The following is a 12,810-nucleotide window of genomic DNA, read 5'->3' on the forward strand; positions in this document are numbered from 1 at the left end:
AATCTTATTTGTGTGCTTGTGTTGGGTATAATTAGAGGGTGTACACAGCACAGGGTCAGGCAGGGTGGAGATTTGCATGTGTAAGTCATCTGTAGCCTGTCAGAAGTAGTGCAGAAGGCAGATGGATGGGTCTGAGCTTTACTGTTGAAAGTGTGTGTCTGTGTGTGTGATGTGTTGTTTGTAGGGTTTTGTGCGTGTATGCGAGTGCATGCAAGTGTGCTAAGAGTTGAATTAACCTCAATAATAGTCAATTAGGCTGTGATCAATCAGACTGATTGATCTAAGTGACAGCACAGATGGACTGAAATGGGAGAGGGGAAAGAAGAATGGAAGATGGAGACACTGGGAATATGGAGGAGGAGGAGGAGGAGGAAGGGGACAGGAGGGTGGACAAGACACAAGGAGAGGAAGCAGGAGACCAAACAGAGGAACCAGGAGAAATTTTAAACTGTATAATTTTTTCATGACTCCAAATGAACCTGCTTGGATAGTGATAGTGGTTCAGTTCTACAGATGAGATTATATTGAAATGGTGCTTGGATTTCACATAACTTATCTTAGAGCTAACTGCATGGCTTTAGTTGGTGGACACATCCCAACGTCATGAAAAACCTTTTTAATGCCAAACTTTGTGTCTTTTACTTTGATAGCCATTTCTTTTACTGTAGCGTATATTTAAATACACATCAAACACACTGACTTGATTACTGTACTATAATACACACACTAATAGGTGATTCTTACCTACCAGTCAAACAGCCTTAATAGTCACGACACAGTATCCAATAAAATAGGTATACAACCCTGTGTAGTCTTGTGTGCTATTACACACACAAAGTTGAACATTTAGACAGTTATTTCAGGTGGAGTTTATTTGCAAAAACTGATAAAAGTGCATAAGGATATTTTAACCTCTGAAAACAGTTTCCGCTTCATTGTTTCCTTCCTCGTCGTGTAAACAGTATTATCCCAGTGATATTTACTGCTCTTACATGCAATCAAGTAGGCAGCCAGACTATTGTTTTTTTCTCAGTATTTGTAGCATTTACATCATTGTGCAGATGCAAATGTATCCAGATCTGAGCGACTGAATTTAACCTTTATTGTCACTTAATAAAATCATTTCACACAGACACAAAATGTTAGTGTCTAATGCAATATAAATCCATTAAAATTAAAAAAGGGACAGACACTTTTGCCCTTGAATGTTTATTTGTATATTAATATTTGTGACTTGTGACTCTGCACCTACAGTTTCTTATTAGAGAGACTGACCTGGACTCGTCCACTGGCCCATGAAACTGTCTGCTGCTTTTAAAGGGAATGAGAGGAGCTGATGTGATTGGCCATTATTGTGGCCCATCCCGACTCCACTGGCTGATACTGCACTTTCATCCGGTTCCATTCTCTTTTCCACTTTTCACATGTGGCACACATTTTTGGAGCATCTTATTTCTGTTTCCACCAAACATCAATCTGATACTGCGCATTCAGTCTGACAGCAAAACACTGCAAGTGTATCTACCTGCTATAGACGTTTGCATGTATGTCACTCACCGATGCAGTGTGTTGCTAGATTCGAGTCAACTTGATACACTGTTATTGTATTGACCATGGCCTAAGGCAGCAGCTAAGCACAGTTACTTATCGGTGTATTGTACAAGGAGTACAGGACAGCTCAAAAGGTGCAGTTGAGTGGTAGGATTTATCTAAGATGAACAAGCTTGGATAATAAAACAAAATGCAATGACAATGGAAATTGAGGCTGCACCTAAACCTAAGCTGAGAGAATTTTGGATATCTGTATAATATTTAATATTTAATATCATATTTAGAGAAATGTTCATACAATTAATGAAGTAGAAGTCATTACTAAAAATGAAACTAAGAGAATAAAAAAGAGAAGGAATGACAAATTGAAGAGAAAAGCTTATATTAACTTTCAAGGTTTGATCATAAGAATATAATCACAGCATTATATGAATGTCAAGAGTAAGTTTTAAGAGTAAGTCCTCTGAATCTTTCTGTGTTTATGTATTATCAGTATGTTGGATCACTGTTTACACTGTCATCCGGTAGATGAGGGTAGGGGAATGGTGGGAGGGATGACAGGAAGAAGAATGAAAGACAGGACAGGAGCCTGTGTGGAGAAGTAAGAAGGATGGGTGGAGGGATGGAAAGAAACGGGTATGTTAGGTAAAGGGCATGCTGTCACCCTGATAAGGAAAAGGTCAAAGAGAAGCGTGCAGTTAACTGTTGCTGTTGAGATGCCCCTATAGTGCCCCTATAGTGCTGGTGTGAGTCTCTGTGTGTGTGTGTGTGTGTGTGTACAGTAAGTATGAGAAAACTGACGAAGATGATTAAAAATGAAACATACATTTGTGTTTGTCATTAAAACTATGTTCATTATGTCATTGGTTGAAGTGTCTATCAAAATAATAAATCATCAAAATAATGGCTGTCCTATACTTTGCATTTAACTTCTAACATCAAACTGCTGTGGAAAACTTATTTTTTCACATTTACATTGAAATGATGTCAATTAATAACAACTGTAATAATGTAAACACTATTCGCATGATGTGAAAAGCACATAGAGGGAGTGATTCTGGCTTCCCAATAACAACTGACTCAACTGAGTTTAGATTTCCTCTGTATGTTAGCAATCAGTTCTACTGCAATTATGCCGACAATGTCTTGATTGTACCTTTTATTGCAACACTGTGATCAACAAACAGTGGTTGTAATCACATCTGCAGCCTCACATGAATGGAACAGAGCCACTAGGAATGATACAAAATGTCTAGTTATATAGCTTGAATAAAATGTGCATTAGCATCAGGTAAAAGAAAAAGTTTTCTCTCTGCACATATAGTTTCTACACGGGAGCTGTGACTTGACTTGTTGCTTAAAAGGTTTTCAATTAAATTAGCTTCCACCATCATCCAAAATTACAACTGCAGCGGTGCGATATTTCTACCCAGCAACAACCATGTTCTTTCCCTAGTAGCAACAGTTAAAGCATCAAGGTGACGCAAGGCTTTGGGCTTGATTAAGAAGTTTGTGCCACATAGACAGAACAGAAAAAGTTCAAAACTTAAGTCAGCACAGAACACCTTGCCCTTGATCCAGTGCTAAAAAGGTACAACTCTTCCCGTCCTTATATCATCCACAGACTTTTTACTGCTTTCTCTCCTCTCTTGTCCTCTCTTCTCCTATTGGGCCGTGATTTGGCTTATTAGACACAAAATAAAAATATACGCCGTTAGCTGCTATGGCAGCAAAGGAGCCGCCATGGCAACAAACGACTTCAGGAAACTACCAGACAGTATTTGAGCATTTTTATTGGTCAGTTAGACTGCGGACTTGATTTGAGCACTCTGATAGGCCAGCAGAGCTACTTGGCGGGTGCATCTACTTGGGGTGAAGGGGCTAAGTTGTGTGAAAGTGGGCAGTAATTAAAACCAAGCATAAAGCTGTCAATAGGAGCTTATGACCCAGTGTAATTAGCCTAATATGATTTCTCTCTCTGCACTGTGGTGTACTAAACTGAACTGACTTATCGTCCTTGTGTACGCTTCAAACACACAGACAGAAAGGATGAGAGCCAGATAAGTACACAGACAGATTAACAGCTAAATAAAAATAAAGCCAGGCAGATAGATATAACAGACAGACAGGTAAGTAGGTAAGAGGAGAGACCGATAAATTGGTCGATAGACAGGCAGACATTTAGAAAGTATAACTTATTGCTCGGAAATTGAAAGAAATGGCATGATGAATAACTTCATATGAATATTCAAAAAGGTTTATTCGCTTCTCTGTCTCTGACACACACACACACACACACACACTCACAGATGTTTACATGCACACACAAACACAGAATGCTGCTGTGTACATGTATTAATGGACATCACACACATACCACCACCTTGTCCACGTACCCCAATCCCCCACTGACAAATCCTCAGGGGACGTGTAGCGGTCACCATTAAAAGGTCTTTCCAATACAAGCTCTGTTACCAAGGGGGCTAACAGTTAATTCGATTGGCTGGCTGGTAATCAGGAAGTGGGGTGCTCTGAGGGCCCAGTGATTAATGGCTCTGTTGCCCGCCCGTCATCTCCCAAAGCTCCTCCCTCCCTCCCTCCTCCTGTCATAAATTAGGACCCTCGTAAATAAAGACGGCACCACAATCAGGCAAACTCAATCAATTACACAGGTTCTCTGGCCTCGGCTCGTATGTCTGACAGGCAGGAATGCTAATGTTATTGTTGCTTCCAAAGGGCTAGCCTGTCAATTAGCGTACCAACGCACAGCACAACAGCATGAATATGGACCCCGCCATTTAACACCTGTCTGATTACTTGGCTTGTGTGTGTATGTCTGTGTATGCTGGTGTGTGTATGGATGACTATATCAGTCTAGGGTGTGTGTGACTGGACTTCTGGAAAACATTTCACTGTGAAAATATGCTTCTTCTGATGTGTCAGTCACATCAGATCTCATCTTCAAATGAGGTTCACAGATCACAATAAAACATTTAACTCCATGTATACTGCAGAGGACAAAACAGTGGACAATTCTGACATAAGAAGTGAGGATTGCTAAAAGTTTATAGCAACTAAGATGAACTGTGTTTTTAGTTCTCATATTTCTGTATATGCAGAATCCATTTGCACTTTTTGTGTTAATTGTTCTGCTATTAATTCTGTTTTCCTTCCTTCCTTCTTTGGATTTAGGACCTCTTTAATTCTTATTTGCTCCAAAAAACACATCTGATCTTTTAAATTTGTTTTTACGTAGTGTCTGTAAACACATGGCAACTGTATACACACGTATAAAGAGCGTTGTACCTGGTACTGGTAGACAGTATACGGCTGGAGTGCTTCATCTTTGCACATAGCAGAAATATTACTGTAGACAAGTGTTGCTGCATCCCCTCTGTGGGTGTCAGTGGTATGGTCCAGCCTGCGGTACACCTCATAATGAAGGATTCTACCATTTGGCTGAGTTGGAGGAGACCAGGTGAGCAGGAAGGTGGTCTGTAGGCCGGTGTTTGTGTCAGGCTGAAGGTCTAACAGTGGCGCTGTTTGTCCAGCAGGGGGAGCCTCCAGAGTGAGTACAGATGACCAGTCACTGGAGGAGCAGCCCAGTGCTGTGCAAGCCTCCACCCTCACTTCATACCTACACGCACAGAAAGGCACATATTTTAAAATGCAATAATCAGCAATTTTTTGTATACTGTGTAAGAGACAACTGTGGAAAAGAAACACAAGTAACTTCAATACTTTATTACATGATTTTTAAATGTCTGACTGCTCCAATTCCTGGGCTGTAATTATCAGCATGTTTGTCTCAACCACATGTCCACTGAGCATTATCAGACTACAACCAACATAACAAGGTAACTAACTTGGAGGCACTGTTGTGTTTTGGAGAAAGAAAGGAATAAAGGAGATGACAGAGAGGAGTGAGGGGGAGAAAAAGAGAGAGAAGGTGATGAAGAAGAGTTGAATGGATAGAAGGTCATCAGAGAGAGAGGGGGAGTGATCTTTAGATGATAAGGCTGATGAGCTTTTATTATCTAAATCTTATCACCACACACACACCCACACCCACACACACACACTTACGCATACACAGCCACACTTTCAAGCACACTGATGTGTGTATACTGGAGCAGACACACAAAGCTACACATGCATATGCACCCTTGCACACACAGAAATACACACATATACAGTCTTTGGTCTATACTGCTGTCCTTGTCTAAGAGAGAGATGGATACATGGCCACTGCTTCAAGGATTACTCCCTTCTCCTTTTTCTCTGTCTCTTTATTTCTTGCTTGCATTAGACTTATTTAGAAGTGTGCAGCAGCAGCACCGTTACTGTTACCTGACAAAGACAGAAGTTCAATTCTTTTAAAATATATACTAAATTTGAATGTTATTTTGAAAAATTGGACTGACTAGACCTAAAAAGAAGAATTAAAGAAAACAAATTACGAACAGAATACAATAAGGTGAACCTAGCTCTGGTGTTGGTGGCTTGTAAAGAATGTTTTTCCTGTTACCAAGAGATGGCACTCTTCTTTATCACCCATTTTTATTTCTTGTTCCTACCCATATTTTCCTTCATTACAGTTCTTATTACACAAGGAAAAAACTGTGTTGGTCAGCTTTTTTCTTAACTATTTTATGCAATGCAGGAAGAGGAAAATGTTAAATCTTTGACCTTCAGCTTTGCAATAAAAAAATTAAAAAAACTACATAATCTTCCTACCTGTACCATATAGTACATCAATAAGCAACATATTTTGCAGCATAAAAACCTAAAAGTGACCTGTGGTGGAGATCTGCTTTGACTGACCTGTGGTACGGAGCCAGCCCATGCAGAGTGGCGTGTCGGGCAAAGAAGTCACCATCCTCTGGAGTGAATACAATGCTGGTGAGGCTGAGCTGGACTGGGTCTCTTTGATATATAGTGTAACTCACAATGTCTCCATTAGGACGGGCTGGAGTACTCCACTCTACTCTCAGCTAGAAAGAAAAACAACATAAAGCACAAAAACCTTTGAAAAACAATTTAAAGATAGTAAGAAGTAACAATGTCATGATTCCGCTGTTACCTATATGGACTGAAGAGATGAATGGCTCACCTGGCTTGGTCCCAGAGGCGTCAGTGTGGGGAGACCGACACCAGAAGGAGCTGATGGGTGAGTCTTTGCAGTGGCTGGCTCACTGCTCACTGCTCCTTTGCTGTTGTTGGCCCTGACAACGTAGCTATATTCTACGCTTGGCGTTAGTGTGAAGTCGTGGTAATGGGTCTCTGTGCCGACAAAGATAACTTCCCCATCTCTGCGAAGCTCATACCCGGTGATGATGCCATTAGGGTGCTCTGGTGGTCTCCAGCTAACCTCCACTGACTCTGGGCCAGTGACCTTCAAAGGAAAGGTTAGAGGTCACATCAAACAGAGATAAAACTCAACAAATCTCACCCAAATAATAATAATAATTAAATAAAAATTATGACAAAAAAAACAAAAGTATGTGATTTGTATCATGTAATTAATGGCTGAGGAGGTTTTGGTCATTTGTGCAAGAGGATAAGTTCTTTTGGATGAGTGATGAAATGTCTTATATTACAAAGCAAGTGGTTCATTTGGATTCAAATCAAAAGATTTAGGTATTGTACTTGTATACCAAAGGTTTCATTGGAAGTCAAAAATATAGAAACAAACCTTAAGAGTTGGGGCAGGCAGGCCAATGGGAGGAGCCTCGCCAGTTACAGTGGACAGTGTTGTGCTGGCAGAGCACCCACCGTTGGTACAAGCTAAAAGGACCAGCTGATATGATGTGTGTGGCTGCAGATTTGACAACACTGTATGTAGGCTTCTACCACGATAAGCTTCTTCGTTGTTCAGTTTCAGCACATACTCAGTCACCTCTCCACTGTTTGTCAGTGGGTTGCTCCAGGAAATGTTTATACTATTGGAGGTTGTGCTGTCCACTGTGGGAGCTTCCACTGTGGCAGGTGGAGCCTCTAGAGTTGTGATGTTTGCATGAGGGCTCGTGATGCATCCCTCAGACGTGCAGGCTATGACTGAGTAGCTGTAGAAAAGAAAAGAAAAGAAAAGGAAAAAATTACGGTAATCATATCTATTAAAAATTATCAATTTGTATGTGGTGGTTATTTTGAATCCCCACAAGGAAACATTCAGGTTAGTCAATAGTAATACCTATATGTTGAAAACGGCAGGAGGTCTTCATCAGTGTAGCTGAGGACAGTCGGGTCAAAACTAAATGAGAAACTGACATTGTTTCTCTGAATCCTGTAGGACTGAAGTACCCCGTTGGGCTCCAGAGGAGGGGTCCAGGACACCAACACCTCACTAGGCTGGCCTTGGAGATGACTAACTGTTGGGGGGGCTAGACCACGAGGAGGGGCCTGTCTGGTTGTCACAGTAACCCAGGGGCTACGGGTGTGTCCAGCGGGATTGTGAGTTTGGACACTAAACTCGTACTGTGTCCAGGGACGCAGACCAGTCACTGTATACGAAAAGGTGTCAGCATGTTGTGGGGATGATTCTCTAAACAACACCTGTTGGAGACAGAATGATTAAGGTTGAGGAGCCTGTTGAGGAGACTGCCTATATCTTCAGAGATGTGTCTTTAGTTTCACCTACCTTTCCCCTTTCAGTACCCTCTTCATTGCTTCGTCCCCTCCCCACTTCCTCCAGACTTCTCCCAAGTAAGAAATACTCTCCGATTGGCCCATTGGGCTGTGAGGGTGGGCCCCAGGTAAGTGACACACAGTCTGGGCCAATGAAAAGAGGCCTGGGAGGGGGCTGGGAAGCAGGTGGAGCCGCTGCTGTGGTGATGTGCTGAGGAGGGGTGCGTGTGCAGCCTGCTGAGGTACAAGCTTCAAGAGTCAAAGAATACATAGTCCATGGCTCCAAACGACGAAACAGAAAGTTGCGCGATAGCCCGCTGAATTCCAGGTTCCCCTCACTGTACAGGTTATACATCTGGAAAGGAAGACACGGAAAGCAGGGAGGAGGAAAGAAAAGTGGTAGAGGAGAAGAGGAAGAGTAGGTGGGTTAAAGACATAATGGCAACAGACGAGTGACAAAGATGCCAAACAGATGAGAGGAGAGAACACATCAAAGAAGGAAAGAGCTTTTTTCAGTAGTATGTATGCAGCAATGTGGGTATGCATGACTGGTCTGACTTCAGGTGCAAGTCTATTGCTGTAGTGTACACATAGTGTGTATTAGTATATATGTGTAAGTATGCAAAAGAGTTGCTGATTGACATGGGGGTACAAGTTGTAAGTTGGTCAATTATGAGTGTAATTGTTGGGGTTTGTATGTATGTCTATTTATATTATTGGTATCTATCTGCTGTTTTTGCTGTGTGTATTGTACAGTATGTACCGTGATGATTCCATTTGGAGCACTTGGCTGATCCCAGCTCAGCAGTAACGCCCTGCCCTGCTCTCTCTGCTCCACTGTGAAGTTGGCCAGGCCAGCAGGAGAAGCTTCCAGGGTCCTAATGCCAACCCAGGGACTGGACACGCTACCTGAAGGGTTACAAAACATCTACACTCAGTGGAATGGTCTAGTGGTTGATGTTGGTATGATTTATCCCTGATATTTTAAATGAGTTACTGATCATTATCAACCTACCAGCATCGTTCACAGCTTCCACTCGTAGACTATACTGACTGTACGGTTCAAGACCATAGACTGTCGCTTCTAGGACTGAACCCTGAGAGATAGAAGGAGTACAAGTAAGAAAAGTAGGCAAAAGTAGGAGAGAGGTATGAAAGGGAGATAGTCGTAGGAAGTAGGAGATATGGGAGAGTAAAGAGGGAAGACAAAGGAATGATTGGGCAAGAGTTAAAAGGAGAAAGAATAAAAGAGGAGAGATGGAGAGGGGAAACAGGGAAGAGGGTAGCATGCCATAGCAAGAGAAGAGAACGAGAGGAAATTAGTTACACAAACAAATCCTGCATGAATAAAAACCAGTGCATTACTCATTAAAATGGGGAATGAAAAGGAACACTGAAACAATGGCAAGCTAAGATGACATGACATGGGATTTGTGATATCAACATTTCAACATACAGGCTCTGCCATGGTAAAGTAAGTAGACACCAGAGAAGTGGCAGAGACAGAGAGAGACTGGCAGGCAGGCGGGCGTCCCTTATGGGTGAATTCAAAGCTTCCAGATTGAGTGTTTATGTCACACATGCACCCTTTTATATCACACACACAAACACACAGAGACACAGGCAGAGTAAGTCTGCCAGTAGCTTTAGGCAGTGGGACCCAGCCCAACACCCTGGCAGACACAGGGGCAGTGTGTATGTGTGTGTGTGATACAGTGGGAGCACCATTTACTAATTGATAAGAGACACACTGTTGTTTCAAAAGGCCCTGGCGTGCAATGACATGGTAGTCAGGGAGCACTAGGCTCCAGGATGTAGCATTGCTTGTTTGTTTGTTTGTTTATGACTGTAAGCTTTAAAGCAGCTATGAGAGTGATGTTTCCCTGTGTATGTGTGTGTGTGTGTGTGTGTGAACATATTTGTGTAAACAAACATAGGAGGCTCTATTTTTTCATGTGTTGAGTCTGCAGTTTTTTAAAAATTGTCTGTTCAGGACTGTATTAGGCATATGTAAAGAGATTAACTGGTAACCCACTTCAATGCAGCAGCAAGAGGATCAAAAAGGCTCCAATTCAAACTGAATCAAATGAAAACCCTGACAAATCACCGTAGCGTGGCACCAAGGATGAACTGTCTGAACAACAACCAGAATGCATGTATTCACTGTTTTCATGTCTGGGAGCCAACGTGTTTTTCATCCACAGTAAAATAGGATTAATAAGCCCCTAGACACCTAGACACAAGCTAAATCCTCCTGCAAATCACAGCACTTCTCAGTAGAGAGAGGGAGGGAGGCAAAGATAGAGACACAGGGTGGAGAGAGATAGAAAGAAAAAGGGGCAGTGGGAGTGAGAAATAAAGGCCGAAAGAAAAAAGAGATCGGAATGAAATTAAGTAAGGCAACACAGGACAGAGAATCCGAAAAGAGGGGTAGAAAAAGTAAGAGGTGAGTAAGTTAATAACTGATGAAAGAAATAAAAGAGAGACAGAAGGAGGAGGGGTGTGTGAGAAAGAGTAGCGCAGAAAGAGATTGAGTGAATGGGTAAAAAAAGATGGAGGAAAGCTAAAGTGGGAGAGAAAAAAAAGATAAATGTGGCAAAAGGGAGAGACAGATTAAGTGAGCGAGAATGAGAGATCTCTCTACCTTAAAAGCCAGTGAAATATGTGAGGCATGTGGCCTATAAAGCGGTTAACATATGCACATTGTCAATAGCAGCATCTGGCGCTGGCAGCTTTTATAGGAGCATGGAGACTCTGCTACACGCCTCTAGATGGCAATACATTCAAACACTTTATCACTGAAACACACCACATTAACGGCCTCCTCACACACGCACACACACATACATACACACACTCGACAATCTAGCACTATGAAATTCACCACCTCAGCCTGCTAACTGCACACACACAGACACACAGTAGACAGGCAGTAATCAAATGGTGTAACACTAAAACACAGTACTGTTACATTACATTAACAGCTCCCTCTATAACTATTTCTCTCTCATACATACACATGTGCAGACCCACACACACACACACACACAAAAACACTTTAACAGTATCGTACGCATGAGGGAATGTGTAGGAAAACACATACACACACCAAAGAAATAATGAAATGAATAACAGAGTTAAGGTAAGACCACACAGTTGGAATTTAATTTCCCAACTTTAACTGAACTTAACCTTAAAATCTGACCTTGATGTGTATAAAATTAAACAGTTAGAGCAATGGTTGTTATATTTTTAATAGAAACCAATTTTGGAGCAAGAGCTATACAGCAATTTATAAAACAGGCATTTATGATCTCAATGTAATATTAAGGCCGGGTTCTAGTGTACTATTTTCATCAGCATCAGCAAAATTATAACTAGAGCAATTGTCTTTAGCAGCAAAAACTACTTTTGACAAATGGCTGTGTTTGTTAAACCTATTTTGAAAAAATGTCCAATCTATGAAGACCACTTGAAAAGCTACAATGTAAGATATGAAAGCAAAAAAGGTTCTCGTCAACCTAAATTCAGAGTGCCTGAGCATGTGTGATCAAAGTCACTACTTAATAAAGCCAAATGCAAAAGAACAGAGGGGGAGCACGGAGTCACGAGAGAGAGGGAGAGATGGGGGGAGAACAAGAGAGATTTGCACAGATGTAAAGGAAAGATTGTAAACAAGACAGAAGGAGAGAAAAGGAGACAATCATAGGGAAAGAAGAGAAGAGACAGGAAGAGGTCTTGTTAATTTATACATTAAAGAGCCCTCAGATCTTACATGGTTCAAGACAACTTAGCACTGAGGGCAAGGAAGCAATCTATTCAATCTTTTATTTCCTCATTCTGTCTTCTCTTTGGTGTGTGAGCTTAACAACAGCAGGGGTCATGTGGACAGTGTGCGTGTGTTTCTGCGTGTAGCCTCTAATCAAAAGCGGTCAGTGTGCAATGGTGTGCACTTTGAACCGGTAATATATCGGTTATATGGTGGGTTATTTGTGTGCATTTGCATGTATCCTAACAAGCCCACATCTGCATGCATCTTGTTTTGTACCCATGTGTCCCTACTAGAAGTGTGTGTGTGTGTGTGTGTGTGTGTGCCAGTGCAAGTGCACAGCTGAGTGTGTGTGATATTCAGGTGGAGAGGCATGGTGCGGCCGGGGGGACAGTGTGTGATACTAATTAAGAATAACCATGTGTATTTGTCAAAAGAATTATGCTGATTATCTCACAAAGGCCCCTGCACTGGGCCCCGCAGAGAGACAGAGACAGAGAAACGGACCAACATTAGCATATGGCTACACACGTGCATGCACACACACACACACACACACACAGGCTCTCTTTCTCTCTCTTTGTCTCTAACACACACATACACGCAGGTAAAAGTAAAGAGAGTGCCTAAGAACATACATGAAAGAACCATGCCTAATGATAGGTGAATGGGGTCCAACTGGTCTGCCTTAGGGATGTTTCTCTCCACAGGCTTTCTCTGGCCTCTCTGCTCTGTCATATTAAGTCCTGGAGAGATAATAAAGCACCATGCTGTTTCACCTTTTCTTATGTGTCTTAGTTCTTTCAGTGTCTGGTAAAATAGGCTATGATCAGATATGCTTCAGTTCAATTCAATTCAATTGA

The 12,810-nt window shown here is 41.8% G+C and overlaps 1 protein-coding gene across 1 annotated transcript in view; it reads right to left on the reverse strand.

Annotated features, from left to right (window-relative positions):
• Positions 1–12,810, reverse strand: part of ush2a (Usher syndrome 2A (autosomal recessive, mild)) — a 197,984-nt gene that overhangs the window by 6,330 nt on the left and 178,844 nt on the right. Inside the window, 8 exon segments of the mRNA XM_035652071.1 lie at positions 4,858–5,188; positions 6,376–6,545; positions 6,665–6,946; positions 7,247–7,616; positions 7,745–8,106; positions 8,192–8,533; positions 8,942–9,087; positions 9,194–9,275. Of these exon segments, the coding sequence (XP_035507964.1) occupies positions 4,858–5,188; positions 6,376–6,545; positions 6,665–6,946; positions 7,247–7,616; positions 7,745–8,106; positions 8,192–8,533; positions 8,942–9,087; positions 9,194–9,275 (2,085 nt within the window).

The sequence above is a fragment of the Morone saxatilis genome, unplaced genomic scaffold (genome assembly GCF_004916995.1).
Source record: "Morone saxatilis isolate NCDOM2014 unplaced genomic scaffold, NCSU_SB_2.0 Contig11, whole genome shotgun sequence".
Classification (NCBI taxonomy): Eukaryota; Metazoa; Chordata; class Actinopteri; family Moronidae; genus Morone; species Morone saxatilis.